The sequence below is a fragment of the Planococcus citri genome, chromosome 1 (assembly GCF_950023065.1).
Source record: "Planococcus citri chromosome 1, ihPlaCitr1.1, whole genome shotgun sequence".
Taxonomy (NCBI): domain Eukaryota; kingdom Metazoa; phylum Arthropoda; class Insecta; order Hemiptera; family Pseudococcidae; genus Planococcus; species Planococcus citri.
The window spans coordinates 61,700,344-61,723,958 of record NC_088677.1 but is presented as its reverse complement, the minus strand read 5'-3'; the positions used below and the strand labels follow the sequence as shown (position 1 = coordinate 61,723,958).

The following is a 23,615-nucleotide window of genomic DNA, read 5'->3' as shown; positions in this document are numbered from 1 at the left end:
TCAAACAATAAGTCAATTATTTGGAAAAAAAGAGCAAATAGCCCGAGCGAAGCGAGGGCAGAAGCTCACAAAAATGTGTGATTCGAGTTCTAAAAAAGTCGACAAATGAGCCCTTTTCTACAAATTCAAAATTCCGGAAAAAAGGGGAAAAAATTGAAAATTTGGAAGTCATTTTGAAAAAAAAGGACTTTTGGATAAAATTGTTGAAAAAAAGGACACTAAAAGGGCAAAAAGGTGTCATAAGCAAAAAAAAGGACTTTAGTAGGATAAATAGGAGTGTTAGACACCCTGGATAGGCATTTCATCGGAATTGTTTACCAAAACCTCCAAAATTCGACTAAAAAGTGACACTTTTCAATTTCATACACTCTTTCAAGGCTCGACCACAACATCTGTGAGGCCCATTTTCTAAAAAAATTTCGTGCTTTCGTGCAGGTCAAACTCTCGCCTTCTTCCTGCTTTTGAGCCTTTGCCGGTAGACACTCTGAACCCCCTCCCCTCCCCCAACAAATAAATCAAAATAAATGTTCAATTCGTTAAAATATGAACAAAATGGAGAACTATCAGGATAGCATTGGCGAAAAAAGTAAACTTTTTCTCCACAAAATTAAATTAATAAATAATAGAACAATTTCATGAAATGGCATTTTGATGTTTTGTAGAAAAATGTATTTCATTTTACAACAAAAAGGTGAGTAAATTATTAATCCTGGTGCTTATCACTTATATTGCGTACTCGTGATTTATTTAACAAGCCATCATCTATTCGCTGATTGCAAGATCGTTTTTGCATTTTGCTTTCACCACATTGTTTGATGGTTGCATTTGGTTGGGAAATTCGCTTTTAAATAATATGTATGCAATGTATGCATCAACTTGAAGCTGATTTTTCATTTCTTGATCTTTTTTATAATTTTGTAAGGTAACGATCCCTCTATACTAAAATACAAACGATTGACACCTACGGCATTACCGTTGATAATACCAGATGATGAAATAGGAGGTTATCGAGTCACCTCATTATTGAGAAAAAGTTGGTTCTGGAGACGGAGGAAATAGCGTTTAAGAGTGATAACGTTATCTATAACCTCTTGCGAGGCCGAAAGATGCGCGCTTTAGTGAGCATAAAATAATTTAAAATTATCTAAGAAGCATCATGGTAGATTCATAGGTATAAGTATGAGTTGTAAGTATGTTAATTTTGGCTGCAGAAAGCCAAAATTTTGAACGAAATAAAAAATGACGATATCATCAATCGGTTCGCCATATCAATTGCTGTCTATTCCAATTTAATACTTTTTTGAGTTTTGTAAAGTCATTTTTTGTTACTTCAAATATTTGATTTAATTTTCCAAAAAATTTTGAATTTCCAAAATATACAATAGGGGGAAACTCGTCAAATGCCTAGGAGGATCATAGTACCCATGGTTTGAAAAAGTACAACAACGGTCTAAATCTCTCATAACCAAAATTCAACTTCTGAAATAAATTTTTAGATTACATATTGACAAATTTTTGAATTGATAACTATTTTGAAATTTTTTTTTTTCGAGTAAAAATAATTGAAATTACTCCCAAAACTAATTATCAACTACTCTGAACTAAATCTCACGATTTCTGTTCATTCTGAAGACCTCCAGTGCGATTTCAGATTTTTTGAATTTCTCCAGAATGTTGGAAAATCAATTTAAGCGGCTGAAAATCGTATTGTGGCTTATTATCAACCTAATTACCTAACGAATTTATCCACATTTAGGCCACTTTCTAGACAGAAACCTCAAGTTGTTTTCATGATCAGCAATTTCTGATTATTTATACTTTCCATCAAGTAGGTATGGACAGTCAAAAGAACAAACTGAAAGTGTCCGCTCAACCTAAAAATCGGTCCAAATTTGGAAAGACTCGTTAAATACGTCAAGAATAAGCAACAAACTTGATTTTCAGCTGCCCAAATCTAATTTCACGCCTAGTGGAGAAATTAAAAAATTCTGGAGAGATATAGCAACGAGAAATTATGAAATTCGGCTCGGGTAAGTTCTAATCAATTCGCCATTAATCAAAAAATCAATTAGGGCAGTTGTAACTTTGATTGTGGGAGTTTCAGTCCATGTGTTTTGCTGCAAAAATCACATTTAAAATTAAAGGCGGACAGGTCAGCAGTATACGGGTCACTTTAGAACATTTGAATTCAAACTTCCTATCTAGAATTCGGTACGCAAGTGAAAAGAAAGAGCGCCAACTCAGGTCAAAAAAATTTTAAGAAATTATTTCAAAAACAAAAAAATAGCTACAAAACTTCGTAAAAACAATCCATCCATCCCATGAAAATAGGTAAGTGGTTTTGAATTTTTTTTTTTTTTTCAAATGTATTGCATGCTTACAATATTATTAGTTTCAGGAGAAATTTTTTGAACTCTTTTCGAATTCAAAGAATCCCAGATAGGTAGATCGAAAAAGCATTTCCTATAAAACCCACGTAACCAAAATTTGAAATACTCGAGTTTATCTTTGGATTTTTGGGGAATTTTTGAATATTTAAAAAAAATTCAAAAAATCTGTTTCAAGAACAATTTTTTAAACTTTTTCGAGAAAAGTGAACCAATGTGAATATTTTCTTCAATTTAACGACCACAAAACAAATACCTGTTTTAGGTCATTCTAGAACATTCAGTGATAAGTATCTAAATTATTTACAGAAATTTTAAATCACTGTGCCAGCAAGGCGTAACTGCATCATGCACTTCGTCAATTAAGATTCTGGTGTGAAAAAAATGATAGCAAGATTCGATCCACGCCAATCTTATCATCATCCAATTCGTATAGGTAAGTAAGTATTCCTCTATCAATCATCAAATTTTAGATAATATACCAGCGGACTTCAACGGTTTTTGTAATAATAATCTTGTTGAAATATCTGAAGAAAGTGACTGTAGACAGACCATAAACGAACTTCAGCACCCAAGACTTCAGTCGGTGCCTTTTGGGCATCCACTCAACCGTTTTAGGAGGTTACCACGAAATTTCAGCAGTGATTTCAAAAGTAAAATTTCTGGAGAATCCAAAAATGTTGAATTGCGATTATTTTTGAGTTGAGAGATCGTGTAGACGCTTCGAACAATATTTTGTCAAAAAAAAAAAAAAAAAAAAAACGCTCGTTATGCCCTACTTTGAAAATTCAATTTCTTTCATTTTTTTGGAATTTAAAAATTTGTCAAGAATTTACTTTTGAACTCGCACTCCTACACTTTCTGAGTTCGAAAGGATAAGCACAGACCAAAGTGTGATGGGCTTTAAACTTCATTTTTGGCCCCTAAAGGACAATTTGCGATGTCACCGAAGGCTCTAGAATAGCCCAAAACTGGAAGTTGTTGATGTGAAGGCGTTGAATTGAAGAATCTTTCACATTGGTTAACTTGGTTCGGAACGATTTACACTCATTTCAAATCAAATCAAATCAAATCAAATTTATTATTGTAAGGTACCGCAAGCGGCATTTACATAGTCGTTTACATCGATAGAGCCTACAGAGCAACTTTACCATGATAACAATACAATAAAATGAAATGAATGATATATAAAACAAAACAAAACAAAATGAAATAATGAATAAAGTAATAAATATAAAAAATAATACAATACAGGGTTATAGTTTGCCCAGGAACTCATCCACACAATAAAATGCCTCCTTGATTAGCCATTTTTGAAGGAATTTTTTAAATAACTTAGTATTATGAACATCTCTGATTTGAGGAGGGAGACTATTAAAGATTTTGACTGCCATAGTATCTATTCCTTCCCTGTTGACTTTAGTCCTCATCTGATCTGCAAAGATTGAGTTTATCCCTCGGGTATTATAGTTATGGGTCAGTACTGAAGGCTGAATAATATTCTTTTTTATCATTATTGATACCTGCAGTATATATAGGGATGGTGTTGTAATAATTTTTTCATCAATGAAGGTTTGTTTACAGGATTGGGTAGGGGCTAAGCTGAACATTGTCCTAATTATTCTCTTTTGGATAAGGAATATCCTATCTAGAAGCGTTTTATTTCCTCCCCAGAATGCAAGTCCATATGACATATTAGAGTAAAACAACCCATAGTAAACTACTTTTAGTGTAGCGATTGATGCTGTTTTTTTCAATTGATAGAGAAGGTAGTTGTAAGATGATAGTTTTTTTGTAAGCGTATCTACATGGCTAGTCCACTTCAAGTTAGTTTCTACAGTAATGCCCAAAAATTTTGCAGTTTCCCTGAATTCTGGTAAAGAGGAATTTCTAGGATTGTCCAAAAGTTGCCCCTGAAACAGCTTTTTGTACATTTCAAATTTTCAAAAATTCTTCAAAAATGAACTTCACCATCTGAAATTTTGGTTACGAGGGTTTTAGGGCGTCCTCTTTCGACCTAGCTCGGTTTCGTTCAATTTGGAAATGGCGAGTTCAAAAAAGTAGCTCATAAGCACATCAAATGCTAGACATTGAGTTTTACAATATTTGCAAGAAAAATGATCGACGATAGAGTTTTCTAAATCTGAACTGTTATTCTAATACCTAAGAAGATAGGGTAGGTGAAGAAGATGATGGTAAAAAATTTGGTTAATCGAAATTCACATCACACAAAATCCAGCCAACATGAAAATTTCACCCACAAGTGAATATAACGTCTAATATTTCCACGTTCGGCACCCGTGTAGGTATATCTCGTAAAGGGTCTGTGTACGCGTAGGCACAAGGCAGATGGCGAGAACACGTTGAAATTTTAATTTTAGTAAAATAAGCAACAAAAGATTAAAACGTGCTATCCTTCAAGCACCAATATGCACAATTGAAACACACCATTGTCACGTAAACGCTAAAAGAATTCAAACATTTAAGAGCTTCTATTCGCACTACAATAACACTTCACCATTCTCCATCCTCCTACGTAGTAGGCACATGATTCGCACTCGCACTCGCACACCGGGCCTACAAATTCGACGACGCCATATATACCTACTACATCATACTCGTAATATGTGAGCACCTAGTCTACATACTACATACTATAATATTGTATTCATGTACCTACAATGTACACTAGTAACCCCTGCACAATGACCGTACACTGCAAATAAAAATTTTACAGCGGGAATAATTTATTTATACCTATGAAAAATGCTATTGTCGAATTGCCACTGGGTTTGGGTACCTCTATATACGTTTACGTTTTAAAATAAAAATACCAGGTATTTTTATATATACGTATAACAAGTGGAAAATTTACGAGTTTTCTTTTTCATCGGTGCGTGAGCGTTCACAGTAGTATAAGGTAGGTTATACCTTATATGAGCCCTTGTGTGTTGTGTAGTGCATAGCATACCCTTCCAATACCCGCCCCTCCGGTGCGTATCTACTTACCTACCGTGTCGGTATACACCTTGACGTTAAAAAGGATTAATCGTTATATTCGTGAACAATTTTAGATAAGCGGATATTTTCGCCTTTGCCACCCAGTCACAAATTTAAACGCCTTCGCTAAGTATTTTTTTTCTCTTTTTTTTTCGACACCCTAAATCTAATATAGATTTTTTCGTTAAGCATAGGCAATTTATTGAAGTTATATCAAAAGTGAGAAATATTTTTAGCTCGTGTCGAAATGCTAGAGTAATTTATTCTATTTTTATACTCGAGTCGAACCAACATTATTGAAATTGGAATTGTAATAACGTGGTTTTCACAAACTTCCATAGAGAGCGCTAGATGTTTTAGAAACAGCTTGTTTGACTCAAGCTTTAATGCTTGACAAGCAGTATTTTTTTACAATATTTCTAACAATATAAAGTACCTAGTTATTCTTACGCAAAGTTCTTGGAATTGAAAAAAATTGGAATCAAATTACGCCCCTGCCTCCCCCCTCAGAAAAAAACTAACAAACAAAAAAATTACCTAATTCTTCAAGTTGATTTCTTATTTGTTTAAAAAAATTACTTTGGTAAAAGACAGGGATGAAAAGCTAGCCGAAAGCTTAAAGCCGAAAGCTGAAAGCCAAGCAGATTTTCGCACTTAGCCAAAAGCTGAAAGTTTGCAAGTTTCATTTTTTCCAAGCCGAAAGCTAGCCAAAAGTTTCATTCTTTTGGCTTTTTTCAAAGGCTTTTTTGCAGAACTGAATTCTCTAAATTCAGAAGAAACAAAAAAATGAAAAAATTTCATTCAACTTTATTTTAATGCGATTTAGTGAAATGAAAAAAAAAGAAAATAATTCTAGCAATGAATATTCTCAACTATCACTAATTATGAAATCAATGTACCTGATCCAATTCTTAATTCCATTTTGTTGTAAATTAATGGCGTATCAGCTAAAAGTGTAAAGTCAAAAGCTTAAAGCCGAAAGTTAAAAGCTAAAAGCTTAATGAAATATAGCTGAAAGCTGTTAAATTGAAAATATAAGGAAAAGCCATTGGAAGCCAAAAGTCTGGCTAAAGCAAGCCTTAAAAATCGAGAAAGCCGAAAGATAAAGCCAAAAGTTTCAATTTTGAATTTTCAAGCTAAAAGCCAAAAGCTGAAGTTTCATTTTAAGGCTTTTCATCCCTGGTAAAAGATGAGTGCTTCAGTTTTTTATGGAAAAAATTTTTCACTCCCCCTTCGATATTATTTTCCCCTAATATTTTTCCATGCTCAAAAAATTTTATCAGCTATGGAGTCATGCTTCTGTTAATAAAATTACATAGGTAGGTACACAAATATTTCAGAAGCTAAAAAAGAAAAAATTTAATCTGGAAGCACATATTTTTTATTATTATTATTATTTTTTTTTAAAATTGCATAGGTAAGTACTGAATAGTAAAAAATTGTGATTTTAAAAATTTATAAAATCTGAAAAAAAATATATTTTTTTCAAAAACAACTTTAGTTTTCTTGAAATCGATGGTTAAAAATTTCTTCCATGAAAAAAAGTCGAGATTTGGAATTCTTGCAACCAAAAAAAAAAAAAAAAATAAACATAAAAACGTTCAATTTTAACTCAGTTTAGAAATTTAAAACTACTTCAAATTGTGTTTTTAGATACGTATATAATTTTGAAAGAGTAATTTCAACAAGAAATCAAAAACCATCAAATTTCGGAATTCCGTCTTATTCGTCGACCATCAAATATTTGCTGATTGCAAGAAAGTTTTTGCTTTTTTTGCTAATTATTGATGGCCATTTTTGTTTTGAAAATAAATTCAGAAATGAAAGTCTCAACAAATCGTCCTTCCTCACCTAATTAAAATTCCATTTGTTCAGAGAGAATAATTCAGTTTCATACAGAACACAAATGAAAATGAATTCGATTCTTCAATTGTAGTTTCCCAATCACTTTAATTTTTTCAAATTAATGAAGGCTAATAAGTAGCACTCTCGAATTAGAAACAATAAATTATGTTGCTTCACTTTTCAATTTTTCTTTCAAATTTAGCCTTCGCTCAAGGTGAGATTTAAGATTCCATTTTGAAAATTAATAAACCAAAAAGGGAGTGAAAAAAAGTCTACATCATAATTTTTTTTAGATTTTTCAATGATACCTTTCAACATTTTTTATCATTGAAAACTTGAGCTTTCAGCATGAAAGTTCAATTTTAATCTGTTCTAATTTTAATTAATGATTTTAAATCTCCGTCTTGTTCCTTTTGAAATCCTGAAAACAGATTTACTTTGAGTTGAATCAATCTTGGGATACGAGCTTTTCAAGTTTGACTATTTCGTATAGTAAAATCGCAAAGTACATGAAAATTACGAGACTCGTCCTTCCCTTCACTGTCACGGGAGAGGAGGGCTAAAATTATGATGAATATTTCACCAGATCATCGAAAGGGAAACGTAAAAAATTGAGGGATATCGATAGATCTAGTTTTATTTTTGGTTCGAATACTAAAAAAGTACAGATCTGTATAGCGTATTTTTTTTACGGCAAACTGGTTATGCAATTTTATTAACACGAATCATTACACAATGTTTATCTAAACAGTGCAGGCGAATTATGTACCTAATTTGTACACGAAAAAACTTCAATGCAAAATTTGTCACACTGGGCTCAGCGTTTTATGAAGTTCTCCCCCCCCCCTCTATTTAAATTGAGTTCTTTGAGCATATTTCAAAAACTATCGTTCATAGAAAAATTTTGTCAAGATTAAAAATAGTCCTTTTGCGATTTCCAACAAAAAATGTGCTCTTCATAATTTACCTCAGATGAGTATGACTTGAACGGCTGATTGTAGGGTTCGGGCAGATAAAAAAATTCTAGGTATAATGATTTTAAAATAATGTGAATCTCCTGAACATAAATAGTAACTATGATGTTTGTTTTTTAAAAAACCGGTGGGAACTACGCTCAAAGTGAAATTCGAGCTCCAAGTTTGAGCTTTTTTCCAAATGTTTGGGCTCTTTTAATCACAAACTTTGAAAGCCGTTCAACTGTTTGCAAGATAATTTGATTGCTCTAAAATGTAGCTTCAAATTTGATTCAACTCCGCAAAAAACAAGGAAACAAAATTTTATCAATAGATCAGGTAAGTAGTCGTGTTTGGGTTTGTTGGACGTGGAATTTCAAGCCATAACAATAATAAATACATATGGAACCCCCCCCCCCTCCTCAAATTCGAAGAGATCCCTCAATATTTTTGCGTTGCTGAGGAGGTAGGTACGATCGGTGTGTTTGTGCTCGTAGGGTTTCTTCAAATTTGAGGAAGGAGTTGAATATGAGAATTCTTTATTTTGTATTATTGTTTCTGCGTGGAAATTTCACGTCCAAGGAGCCTAAACAAGTCATTTGTTGAACAAAATTGTTCACCTGGTTTTTTTAAAGGAATATTATACCTAATGAGACTACTTGGATATTTTCAGAAGAATCATCAAGAGCATTTACATATATTAGAAAGTAACTTTTTTTTTTTTTTTTTTTTTTAATGAAAATTCACTGATTTTATTAATTTTATCTTCGCAGGGGTGCAATCTACAAGCATACAAGAAAATTAATCGTGTTCAAAAATATCCAGGACTAATTTTCTTTATCGAAGAGTTCGACATTTCTAAAGCCTCATCGACTTTCCTGAGAAAGTTCAGCGCTCACAAAAATTGAAACAGAAATTTTAGTAGATTGTTTGGTATTTCAATTGGCAAAAAAAACCGTTAGCTACCATTTTTTGAAAGGCCAGGGCGAAAATTGAGCTCATTTTACAGTACTAATCAATTGTAAATTTCACAGATTGGAAATAATTTTGCAAAAACATGTGTCAAGGTTGGGTTGTAACCAAATTACTCTGTAAATATACATAGTTCATTTTTTGATCAATTAATTTTTTTTCTAGAAAATGAGCAGGTGTGCCGATCCATATCAGGCACACTTCAGACTACCTAAAGGGGCGTAACCATATTCAAAAAATCGTACCAAGTATACTAGTTAAACCTATTCGAAAAACAAAATACCTATTTCAATCAATAAAGACAATTAAACCAACACCCAATTTTTCAATTAAGCTTAAATTACCCTAAATATACCTACAAAATTCCACCACACTCGCACATCCGCAGCACAATTAATTACATCGTCGCAAAAACTAACACGCGTTTAAATTCTCGGGTTGGTATATTTTTCCAGCGTAAAAATTCACTAAAAATACCCTACTCGTATGTACCATCAATTCCCACCAGATCCTTTACACAAGTCACTCGAATGAATGTAAAAAAAACCTCTTCACACGCACAATATGCACTACGTTAGGTATGTACTACCATATTCCAGAGCGTAGAAAAAAATTCACACCACATAGACACTCGCACAATATACCTTACCTCAAACCCCTCACCACCTTCTGTAAACGGTGAACCAGCTCATTAAGTGAAATTTATTTCCGTACTGTCATCGCACGCATAATATGTAACTTTAAACGCATTAACAGAGAGCCACCCTAATCAGCGACATTAAATAATGATTACATTTTCGAGCGTTATACGAGTATTCTATTCCGGCCCAGTGTGTTGAAAAAAAAATACTATATTTAGTCCGTTTTATAATACCGTGTAGTCGAGAGACTCGTACGGAGTCTGCAGCACAATTCGTTGGGTATAAAGATACGAAAAACATACGTACAAAAAGACCCAGGGGGGTGCGGCGCGGCGGTGATACAAATTAGGCCGAACGTTAATTAACACTTTTAAAAAGAAGCATAAAAACAAACACAAATCTACTCGTATACGTTACAAGCTGACACATCACTTTAGATAAAATTCCTATACATACTACACGCTTATAATAAGAAATACCTACGGTATGCTCAACAGCGAAATAAAAAAAAAGTCCACCAAAAAACAGCCCAAAGGTGAACACAGCAGACGACAGTGAGATGAGGGGGAGATGAGGGAGATACGAATACACACCGCTTTTAATTTACAACTACAAACATACCATACGGGGGAGTAAAAAAAAAACCTTCGGTTATGAAAAGGCTCCTAAATGCCTTGATTACTACAAATTAACTAAAAAGCTCGTTAATTGAATTTTTTTCCTCTCGTTTTTCCATTCTACACCTTTTACTCCTTTTACGCAGCACGATCGATCGGATCAAACTTTCTACCCCTCCCTTTCCCTCTCTCATCATGTTTCCAAAGAGCGAAACTTTTACACATTTTTTTTTTTTCGCAAAACGTGTAATTTGTTGGTGGAATTAGGAAAAACAAATATGCCCTCAGACGACGACTGACGACGACGATACGGAAGCAAATTTACACGATGCGCAGGTGTCAAATAAATAATAAATACAAAAATCCAAAACGCCAATTGACTAAATATTTAATTCGATAATTGGTCTCGATGTACAAATGACGCCCCATGAATATTTAACCACTAAAAATGACCGATACCGACTACTGTAAAAAGAAGGGTGGAAAACCACTGCAGGCAGCTCTCTTGACATCGTCATCGTCGCCAAGAAAAATAAACACGTTACCAAGAATAGTGTACAGGTGAATTATCAGCTTCGATCAATTAAAAGCCTTAACCTATTAAACAGCGACGGTGGCAAGACCGATGGATGGAAACCGAACAATGAAAAAATAACCCTATTCGAGTTAATTAATTTGCCATGTGTGGTGTATGGGCTTATATATACTACGTATAGTAATAAATTAAACTGCTGTTCAACTTTAACCCTGCCAACGCTGCCTTACCTTCTCACCAGACTATATGAATTATCACCTACGAACCCTATAATACTGCCAGGTATGTGTCAATATTTGTTATTCTAATCTTATAAATAGGGGGACTACTTATAATGTAGAACATGTCGAAGGCCTTTAGGTAAATTAGCTAAATTATACGTCTCTATAAACGATAGGTATTTTGTTAGGTACTCACCTCAGGTAAAGGTTCCCCATGTACGATGCAAACTAACTGAGCCTCGAATCCTTCGCCGGAATGAATCCAATTTCGTTCCACGTCTATTTCCGGAGGATCTGTAGGTACGCGAATACAGAGGGAAAAAAATTAAATATCTCGTCTGTCTTTCAACTTTTACAAGGTATATTAAGTACATAGACTATAAACGTATCCTATTCGTCATAAAAGGTGTATAGGTACCTAATACAAATTCAAAGAAATTCAATTAAAGAACTAAATCTCCGTACGTTCATTCAATTTGAACGAAAGAACGAACTAACGTAGTATGTACTACTTAGGTATAGCAAGTAAGTATATTTTATGACAAAACCCATGCTCTATGCACATAGCAAATCAAAAGCCAGGGTACCTTACCCACCTACACTAGTCTCAATATCTACCATTTTGTTGGCGTATACTTCGGACAGGAGGGTTACGCACTATCGTAATAGTAGTACATGTAGTCGCAGTAATTCGTTATTTTCTTTGCATATTGTGCACATAGGTAGGTTACCTATACACGTAGGTAGGTAATAGGTAGGTATATACAGTATATTATAAAGATATCGCTTCTCCCTCTGTAATGCTCTTCGCATATCTTTTATACTCGCAATATTATCACCGGTACTTATTCTTAATTAATTTTAAACTTTATACCAACTCTAGCCATTGTTGCCATCCCAAACAGTATACGGAATAAGGAAATAAAGCGCAGCAACTTTTTCAAAAAGTCCATTGTAAACGTATTTAAAAAGTTGATATGAGACGATGGTACAAGAGTATAACCTCTACTCTTGTTACGTGTATTGTGCCATATGCTTTTTCCTCTCTTTCTTTTTATTTCTCTCGTTCTCTTTTTCAGTTCTTTGCATTATAAAAACTTTTTAAACAACTGTGCTACGTGCAGATTTTGTTTGCGCTATGCGAATAGCATTGCAAAAACATCTAAGAGACGAGTTTCGTAACGAAGACGCGCCAACTGACGTTTGAATAGGACGGTTGCTGAACAGCGACTGACGCGTATGTAGTTGGTTTCCCCCACCCAATCTATACGAGTGATAAGCCGGGAGGGGTGAGCATTTTTCTATGAATGTTTAATTGTTTATTAGACATGTTAGTATTTATGGTTAATTAGGTTCATTCTAGAGCGCTTTCAATTTTCAGCTAAAATGAAAATGTTGCAAATTTTATTGAAAAGTGAAGGTGCTCCCACACATTCGAACATCCTGTATCCAATTATTTGTTTTTTCAACTTTTTTTCATTATACGAGTAGGTAAATTGAAATCTTTTTTAAATTTTCATTTGACATTCAATTTTTATATGTAAATGTAAGCGATCTAAAAATGCCAATATTGTACTTAATTATGTATTTCACATCCACAGTCAACTTTTCTTCATATTTAGTACCTAATTTACAGCTATAAAAAAAATGGAAACTAAGCTTATGAAAATTGAAATGTAGGTATTTGTTTTATTAAAGATTTTTTGTTGCGATATGTTATGTTTGAATTATGACTTAATGTATTTCATTTAATATTTTTCTGCATTATTAATCAAATTCAAAAATGATTCCTTCTCATTTTTTTATAAATTCATTTGCGGTTGCTAAAGAACAATTTAATCCACCAAGTGGAAGCAGCGACAGTAGATACTCTCTAAATTTAAAACAGTCAAATTTCACTGCTTTGCTTAGCAGTCACAACATTTTACCTTTTTAAAAACAGTAGTTTTTACTGCAAAACAGTGATAAATCTACTGAATTAGTCAGTAAAAAATCATTTTGACGACTGACCAATTCTGTAGATTTTCTACTGTTTTGGAGTAAAAAACTACTGCTTTTAAAAAGGCGAAATGTCGTGACTGCTAAGCAGTGAAATTTGACTCGTTTCAAATTTAGAGAGTACCTAGTGATGATGATGATGATGATGATAAGTTAAAATTGCTTCTGTTTGGTACAGATAAAATCCTCAGAATTCCATCAAAAATTACCTTAAAACTACGGTTTTATTGGAATACAGCAATTGGGAATTTCAAAAAAAAATTTCAGAGTATGCAGTGATTTATTCTGGGTGGTGGTGGAGGCTTATTTAGAAAAAGATTCATACCAAAATACGGTCAAATTTGATTTTTTGACTGTGACATCCCTGGAAAAAACTAGAGCAATCTTTCTTTGGTTTGCTACCTATGAAGTCTACTCCTTTGAAGATATGTCAGATCGATTCAACACAATTTGAGAGGAACCAAGTTTTTTAGCAATTGAAGTTATTATGTGATTAAATGGCCTACTCTTCAAGAAATGGAAGAAGAGATGTATATTTGAAAAGCCAACAGCAGAATGTTTGGTGTAGTAGCTCCAAAATTTCAGGTTCTCTAGAGTATTTGTCTATTTTTGGTTAATTTTTAAAAATCAAATTTGGGCCCAAAATGAAAAAAAAAATCAAAATTTCACCAAAGTAAGCTAGAAAGCTAAAATAATATGGTGTGTGTAGGTATATCCTATTCAAGACTCGCTGAATCAATTGGAAATGGTTTACAAGCGTTTTGAGCACTTCTGTAGGCTGTAGCAGATTTTTGAAACTCGAAATTTCCACTAGTCGACTCAGCACCTATAGGAAGAATAAGGGTACAGTATCAATTTCAGATTTCCAGCTTTGTTTTGTGTCAAGTGGAAATTTTGAGCACCAAAAATTTGCTAGAGGCTTCAAAAGTGTTCAAAATGGCTGGAAACTGTTTTCAATTTTGTTCGATGGGTTTTCAATAGAGTACATTCCTAATTTCAGCTTTCTAGTTTAATTAGGTAAAATTTTGTGGTTTTTTCCCTTGATTTTTGGCCTCAATTTGATTTTTAAAAAATCACCAGAGGTCGAAAAATAAACATAGGCGCCTAAAATTTTGGCTAATGGTATACATATGAATTATTTAATTGACGAGGCAGATACGGTATCAAAAGTCTCAAACTGTGTTATCACTTATCAGCTTACTACACAGTCACCTTTCAATGGTCGACAGCCAATTCTCATATTATTCGCAGACAACTGCCGTGGCCAGACCAAGAATAATGTGGTACTTCAAATACCTCCTATGGAGAGTGCTAACAAAAAAGAATCGAGTCATCAAGTAAGTATAATTTTTTAGTTCCCGGACACACAAAATTTAGCCCAGACAGCAGTTTTGGGTTACTAAAGAGAAGATATTTGTATTTGTGCGTGCTCTTTCAATATTGCTTAGAAATTTGTGTTTTTTTGCCAAAACATCCCATGCTGTTGCATGCTCTCGCAAAAAAAAACTTTGGAGTCCACAATTCATATGAGGAAAATTTTTAAGGGTACCTAGGTACAGAATTTTAGGCGATTCCGCATACCCTGCCTTAACAAGTTGATGACACCTTAATGTGATAATGGGCATTTGACTGCTGTGTACCATTCTTTCAATTACATCCTTAGTTCTGAATGGATAGACATTGAGCACAGCTTTGGTATTTTAAAACAAAACAGACAGCTATACTTTTGTAAATTACAAGGAAGTGCTATGTATTTTATGCCATTTCATCAGAGCATGCATAATGCTCCATGATATTGACGACCTTACAGATTTTCGATCATGCATGGTAGGACACCCATATTTATGAGTAGGTAAGTTAATTCATTAAAAAATTTTCAAGGTAAGTAATATTTTTATGAGTAGGTAAGTTCATTAAAAAATCTTAGGGTAATATTTCTTTTATGAGCCCAAACAGTTGATGAAGGAGCAAGTGAAACTGTCAAATCCAAACTGTTGAAGATGGAACTGTCGTTGCTCAGTAGGAAATTATTTAAGTATAATTCTTGTGTTTTGAATTTTTCAGAACTTAAGAAGTGCAAATGCATTGTAGGGTTGCCAAATAGTTGGAGAAAAATCTGTTAAAAGTCAAAAATCTTGAAAATATAATACCTCACGTAGAATCTGTTTCATTGTAAATTTGTATGATTTTTGTACCAAATACATTATAAATTAAAGTTCATGCGTTTTAATAATTTTTGCATTATTTTGAAAAATTTTCATCATCCAATCACTTCATCTTTTTCAACAATTTTCAGAGCAAGTCTGTCAAATTTTTATGGATTTTAGACAATTTAATCGATGGCAACGTTGGTGAACGATGGCTGGTAGTTTAATTAGAGACACCCTCTCGCCCCCTGGCACATAGGGGTTCATGTAAAACTGTATGTAATCATTCAAGAAATAAAATAAATACCTACTACACTTGGCTCATAGGAACATGTCAAATTTTCAACTTCTCAAGTTGATTGTTTGATTTCCACCAATTTTTTCAAAACGACCGATACAAGTATTATTGATGTTTCATAAAAAGAGTGAATTTCTGGATAAATAATTGAAAATCAGGTTGTACACAAAAGTCGACCACCGAATCGATTGCAAATATTTCTCAGCTGATCGGGGAGCTTCCGAGAAAAATTAATTTTTCTCCAGTCACTTTATTTGCTCCAAAAAAAGTCATAATCAACTTCGGCTGTGAAAATTTAATTCTGTCATAAGTAGTTTGTTACCCAGGATCGATCAGGGCAGGTGAATCACTAATCCAAGATGACTGGTTAAAAAGAGTATTTTTAAACAAGTTAAAAATTTTTATAATTTGAGATTTCCAACTAGAAAAAACATACAATTTCCCTGCCTTAATTGATTCAAAATATGAATAGCTTATAATAGGAAGAAATTTTTTAGCTTCAAAGTTCACTTCAATGCCTTCTGAAGCAATAATTTGAAGTTACTGGAGGAGTCAATTTTTGGCGGGAAGCTCCAGATCAACTCAAAAATTATCTCAACTGATTCGGGTGGTTGACTTTAGCACAGAAACCAATTTACAAATTTTCTTTTCATAAAAAATTAATCTACCAATGGACTATTCTGCAATTTCCAAAAATTCGCTATAAAACGAGAAACCAACTTCCACAGCTTAAAATTTGGTTCTGAGGTGTGAATGACATGTTCTTTCAGTGGGCCAAATTACAACTCAGTCGGAGTTGGCGGGTTGTAAAGATTCTCTCAATAATGCAAATTGATACGTATGTATACCCATACACATGAAAAGTGGTATTACGCAGCCCATACTAGATAAACCTCAGACTTTTTGCGGCCCATCAGGACTTTTTGCAGCCCAGTACCGGGCTGCAAAAAGTCTGTTCTGTTTTCGACCACTACATACATTCAAAAACAAGCCAACGCAGTGTGTACATGGCAAAACATCACTAAAGACCTGCATTATCCGAATTTATAAACTTGGCGTTACATACACGAGCGAATCGAGCTCCTCACCTCTCTGTAAGTCAATGAAAACATTTTTTTGGTGGCGGAAAAAGTCTGGGGAATATCTAAAAAACATACACTTGAGTGGGGAGCTCTCCTCAAAAATCGAAAATCGAATTACAAGCCTAAATGTAAGTCTTTTTCCAACCTGGTGGAGTATATACCTTCTTCTCATGGCCCAGCAGTAAGCTGCTGTGAGAACACGTGGAAAAATTCAAGCGCGCCCCTGCTAGTGCCAACACAAGTCGGTCCGCAAAAAGTCAGTGAAATATCATGGGCTGCGTAATGTATGGGGGAAATCTATACATATATGATACTTAATTACATATTTTGTTAAAAATCTCAAATACTGGAGAATGTAAGTAGGTTCTTATGAATTTCGAATTTGAGTATTTTTAAAACAGAGAGGATTTTAAAAAAAAAGTGATTTCCACTTATTTCTCAGAAAAATATAGGGAGCAAATCGCAAAAAAAAAGCTGTCTCAAACCGCCAAAAGATAATAAAATGCAGCACGGACTCCAGAAAAATTCCTAGAAATTAGATAAGATCCAAATCACCAAAATAATATATGATGAAATCTCTCTATTCCGTCTATAACGTTCAACGCAAACAGTCGCTTCTGTATAAGATTCGCGAATTTTGTAAAACAAAGAAAGAAAAAGTACCTACTGGAATTATGAAGAATCCCCATCGTGATATACATAGTACCAATCTATAAAAAAATGTCATCAAATTACAGAACCTTAAAAAGAAAATTAATACTTGTTGGGTTTCATTGTTCAAAGCAAATCTTCCAAAAATTATCATTTTTGAACACTTGAGGTCTCATTTCCCGACAAACAGGTTCCTCAGTTTCGTATTGAATAGTCATCTACTAGAAAGGTACCAAACAACAGCAGGTTCAACAGATGAAATGAAAAATTTCAGGGTTTCTCAACATGGTTACCAATCCATACAACTCAAAAGTTTTAATTAACTTCCCTCGAAGTGAAATTTCCACGAAAACTCCTCCCACACTATCTTGGCTTGCAAACAAAACCATAATATTTACGTGGATCAGTTTACATGTCCGAAAGCGACAAAAAAAACAGTTTAGATTAGGAGGAAATACCCACTTATTGACTTATTCGTATTCGAGACATTTGAGAAAGAAAATTGAATCGGAAATTTCAAAAATTGATACGTAAAACTGTAAGGGAAGCGAAGCTTTTCCGACGACGTGGATGCGCTCAAAGGTTATCATTATAATTTCGAATTAACCTAGGTAAATCGGAAGAACACGCCAACAAGTAGCGATGACCTCTCGAACCGAATTAAAAATTTATTCGGATCATGCTCCTGTTTTCTTTTCTTTTTCTTTTTTTTTCAAGCAAAATATACTTATCAACAGAATAAAAAACGAGCTTCATGGAAGCACGATACTTACATAGTACGTCTAATTGCATATCGACTGTGACCGGATCTCCTACACCATTCGAGGCAGTACACTGGTAGACGCCAGCTTGATGACGATCAACTTTCTCTAACGTGATGGAAAATCCTTCTACAGCTTTCTCGCCGCTAGGTAGAGCATTATCCTAGATAAACAAACACACAGGTGACAAAAACCGCATAGGTATAAATTACAAACACCGTCGTCGTTCATTCGAATCGATTCGAATTAAATGTAAAAACAGGAGGAGAACACGTCTGTGTAGGCTTTTCTACGTTTAGATATATACGCGGTATAGGTAGGTATATATAGTTGCAATTACTTGGAAAACACAACAAGTAGAGTATATAGAGATACACACAGGCGTAGAAAATCTGCGATGAAAGAGTGAGAGAGTGAGATGAATGGATCTTCATCACTGATGGCCCAAGTGTATATTCAAGCATTACAAGATACCGACCGCATAACAATGCAAACAATTTCGCCGTTACTCTCGTTAAGTGAACATAAATAATTCATAGACTGATTCAATTCCATAACTATGGCAGGTAAATGAAAGGATTTATCACCTCGACGTTGTCGACGAACGCGCTGTCGAAGCGCTACGAACGAACGCCAGCGAGGGGGTGCTATCGAGAGGAGCACATCGTTGGCTACAGTGAATCGAAAAGGAATACGAGTACACGCTTTTAACCAGGTCATATTTCCGAGTTGGCTCTCGTAATCAAAAGGTGCTAATTTTGAGGCCAGCTTATACGGTCGAACGAATATAAGGGTTTCTTGGATTACCTATACCTACCTACCTACCTATCTATCTACGAAACGTGCAGCGGCGAGATTGATTGCGTTATCGGATAATTTTAATTATTCTGCTACGTTTTACGTCGACTAGCAGGACGCGAGCGAGGACGTCGCGTAGTCGATTTCATTATGAATTACACAACGTTCTTTACTTTTTCATGACGACCTACCCTACCATCCTGCATTCTAAATCCTGCAACTCCCCGTAGATAACTCTGTACTGTATCTATAGGTATATAGTTGGCTCTCATAAGCTGATGCTTTAAGCTCGTCGCACACTTTTCACAACTTCGTACGTTGTTTATTTTGATCGTGAAACACTCTCCGATGACTCAACCAGTGTAGACGATCATCATTTGAACTCGAACTGGTTCGAACGAAATCAAGTTAGAAAGTCCTAAAAGCCCTGTAACCGAAATTACAGATGCTCGAGTTCAATTTTTGGATTTTGTCAAAGCATTGAAAACTTGAAAAATTCAAAGAAACTGTTTCGTTAAATATGATTTTTTTGAGCAGATGAACCATTGTGAATATTCCCCTCAATGTAACTCTTCCGCATGAACAATAATTGTTAGTTTTAGGATCATTCTGAAGCCTACAGTTTGTTTTCAACGTTCTCCAGAACTTCAAATCAGTCTGGAAATACCAAAAATGAACTTTGGTCAAGTGAAAAAAATCAAATTTTCAAGGAAGGTGTACACTGTACAGGTAACGAGCAGTTTTACCAGCAAGATATCCTCTTGTATGTCAACATGAGCCATGAGTCGAAAACAATCTGAATTTTGCTCTTTAAAAAGCTTCCACTTGAAATTTCTAAAAACATGGGTACTTTGGGTAGCTACTGAAAGTATCATTTATATCGCAAATGTTCAAGTCGGAGGGCCATGGACACACATCAGACGATAGGTAAGTATCTGAATGAGTCGCTAGTAATATTCCTTATTCGAAGATTTGATGTTTTTCTTCACTTTTTTTAGAATTTACAACATTGCTCGAAAACTCACTTTTAAAGTGACACTTCTGGAATTTTGTGATAACCACCTTAAACGGTCGTGAGGATGCTCAATAAGCACAGACCACAGATTGAGGTGGTAAAGTTCATTTTTGGCCTTTCCAGAAAGGGTTTTAAATTGCTGGAGAAATTTAAAACATCGCTAGAGGCTCCAAAATGGCTCAAAACAATAGTATTTTTCAATGTGTGGGAGTTATTGTATTACATACAAGAGTTATTTACGTTGGTTTCACTTGCTCAAAAACATTAATACTTCACAAAAAAATTTGAAAATCTCCCTTGAAACAGTTTTTTTTTAATTTTTTAAATTGTCAACAATTCGTTAAAAATCCAAAAATGAATTTTTGGACCAGAAATTTAGATAGGTACTTAATGGAAGTTTTATGACATGCTTTTTCGAAAAGGTACAATTTTACGCTTGCACACTTCTGGAAAATTGATTTTTTTCGAAAATACTTACCTACTTACTGCATTGAAGCAATCTTTCTAAAAATAATTAGTATGGGAGAAAATAATTTATTTAGAAAAATTTTTCAAACATCCCCATTTTCAGAAATGCGATATAGTAATGCTGCCAAAGCTTTTTGACGCAATCAATTGACGAATATGAAAAAGTAACTAGAATAGAATACAGTTTTTTCACGCTTCGCACAAACACTCCAAAACAATAAGAAAAATCTTCATTTTTTTGGAGAGGGGAGGAGGAGGACCGTTCATAAAAAATTATCAAGGAAATAGTTTTTCGCAGTAAAACTAACCGAAAATACCTATATTACCTATATTTAATACTCGTAGGTAATTTCCCAAAAAATATGTCAAATTTTTTTAACAAACACCTGTCAGCAGTTCAAATTAAGCGAAAACTCCTTACCCACACGCCATCAGCAAGGTATTCGCTGATTGCAAGATGGTTTCTACTTCTTCCTATGTTTTTATAATTCATTCAAGGCAGAAACAAATTTTTGGCAAGTAGGTACTAGGTAGGTCCATTGCGATAGTGTACGGTTTTACTCTTCAGAAAAAATCTACAATTGAAATAAAATGGTTAATGAGATCTCCGCAAAGTACTGTACCTTGAAATAATAAACTGATGAAAAACGTACTTCAAGGATTAAAAATAATTTGAGAATATTTTACAGAAGCTGTCAATCATCGAAAAGGCATAAATTTAACCTTGATATAAATTTTTTTAGACCAGACAGAAATTTTTTTTTAAATACATAATTTATACAGGGTGTCCTGACACTGAATAAGGCCTTTCATAACTTCATCAGTAACATAGGCAACCCATCCTGAGTACAAATATGCATGTTTGCCTACTCTCGGATTTGAAGGGACTGAATTTTACTCTCACGAAAAATGTTTGTTGTCCATTTTGCAAAGTTTTTCCATGTGGCCGATTTTTGTGCTAGGTGATCACGAAAAGCTATGCCAGAGGAAAAGTCTGAAAAAACGAGCTCAACAGTTCATTACTTTTACCATTTTTCTTGAAAATCTCAAAAAAATGTTCTCGTGTATCATTATTATTAATGTTTTTTAAAGAAAAAATGGCGCTCTTCAACCCTCACACTTCTATCTTGATTATTTGAAAAAAGGGGGATAAACTTTGAAAAATCACTTTAAAAAATTGCCGAAAAAAATCGAATAAAACTCATAAAAACTTTGTTTTCTTCAAGAAACATTAATAATACATAATAATAATAGGTACGTGAGAAGTACGTTTTTTTGAAATTTTCGAGAAAAATGGTACGAATAATCAACTTTTGAACTTGTTTTTCAGACTTTTTGTCTGACATAGGGCATAACCCTTCCTGATCAGTGATCACCTTGCACTAATGCACTAAGATCGACTACATGGGAAAATTTAAAATTCTCAAACTAAAAAACGTGAAGCAATTTGTAGCTCTAAAATAAAAAAGTTACAAAACAGGAAACAATATCTTGCAATTATAAACACCCAAAAAAAAAAGGGTTAAAAAGCACTTTTTTTCATAATGAGTGGTAACACTTTTTGGCTGATATAGAATTGCCTTTGTTAGTGTTTCCGCATTTTCACGATTTTCTAGCAGTTATATTTTGAGTAGGTAATTAATTTTTGTGTTTTGTGAAATTATTTTATTATCGAGTCAACACATTCCAGAAACATGAACCGAATAATTACGAGTGGATATTTCTACTAATGGTAAGTATAAATAACTTTTATTTTGAAAAAAAAAACGGCCCTCAGTTAATCAATCGTACCGAAAATAGCTATGTATCTGGGAGATTGGTGAGCTGTACCATTGATTCATACGTTGGGCACGTCTATGGAAAAGTAAAATCATCACTCAAGACAAATCTAATGTATACAATGTCGTATATGATCGTATATGATCGTATTTTATTATAAATTGAAGTGATCTGATGATCTGCTGCAACCACGTGTCCGAGAGTTGCATGAGAAGCTTCATGGGTTTGCTTGTTTTTACAGATTTGGTTCAATGACACCTGACAATATTGTAATAACAAGATGTGATTGCCCACGAGGCATGCTGGCGTGTCACCACGTTGGTAAGGTGTTGCTTATTGGTGAGACAGGCATTCAGCTCGAAAATTTGCTCCTGAACGCCGTAGCTCAGACAGAAACTTTACTCGATGACCAGGAGACTAGAGAGTCTTCAGCCAGTGTGATAGCAACTACATACCAAAGATGCCCACCTCCGAAGCTAAATATTCACCTTCCTAATAAGCTGGTACTACCAGAATTTAGTGGGGCTCCAACAGTAGATTGGAGTAGCTTTTATCAATGGTTTACAACAGTATTCATGGATGCATCAATTCCTGATCTCCAACAGTTAGAATACTTACTCTGATGTTTGAAAGGAGATGCACTGATGCAGCTTTAGCTGTTGGCAATATTCAGATCATAGAAGGTAACTATGATACTGCGATCAAAATGCTTCAACCCTGGTATGTTTGTTAATAAACAGTGAGTCGTCCCTCTGTACACTAAGTGACTAATCAAATCAATACGACGTTATCAAACACTCACACATTTGAGAACCCTAAACCTTGGCTCCTTCCACTGGAGATGAGAGATACGTTTTCGTTAATTCGTTAAATTCGCAATGTACATATTAGTAAGTAATTCGTTTTAATTTTTGTTTGTACTTTTTCAATAAACGACTTCTTTTAGGAATGAATATTGAATATTTGCGTTAACTCTTTTATCTATGTTCAGCCATTTTAAACCAATAAATAGTAAAATTTCAAATTGATCCCTATTTGGCACACAGATCACTGATAACAGTGTTACCACTTTCTAAAAAAGTGTAACCACTAACGAAAAAAAGTACTTTTTAACCTTATACTTTTTACAAAATATTGGATAATTATTAATTTTGGTGAAAAAACTTCGGAATTTTTCTAAGATTGATTTCCTACGACTTCTCTATTTCTCAAATAATCAAGGTAGAAAAATGGGCGTTGCCCCATTGGAAAACCCCAAAGTGGCAACCTTGAGTTAAAACAAAAGGGCTTGTAAAACAAAAAAAAATTCAATGTTTCCCCCACCCCGTCCCATCTCCTTCAAAAAACACCATTAAATCCTTGGTTTTTCTCATTCAAATACAAATTTTGCAAAAAAAATTGAGTAAAATTTCACTTTCTCATCTTGCCTTCAACTTCTACAATATGC

At 34.1% G+C, this 23,615-nt stretch overlaps 1 protein-coding gene across 4 annotated transcripts in view; it reads right to left on the bottom strand.

Annotated features, from left to right (window-relative positions):
• The window catches only part of LOC135833205 (neural cell adhesion molecule 1-like), a 623,372-nt gene that overhangs the window by 5,571 nt on the left and 594,186 nt on the right, over window positions 1-23,615 (bottom strand). For all 4 annotated transcript variants that reach the window (XM_065346892.1, XM_065346891.1, XM_065346894.1 and 1 more), the window contains 2 exons: window positions 18,121-18,271; window positions 11,368-11,465 (listed from right to left, as the gene is read on the bottom strand). In XM_065346892.1, the coding sequence (XP_065202964.1) occupies window positions 11,368-11,465; window positions 18,121-18,271 (249 nt within the window). The remainder of the gene's footprint in view (window positions 1-11,367; window positions 11,466-18,120; window positions 18,272-23,615) is intronic.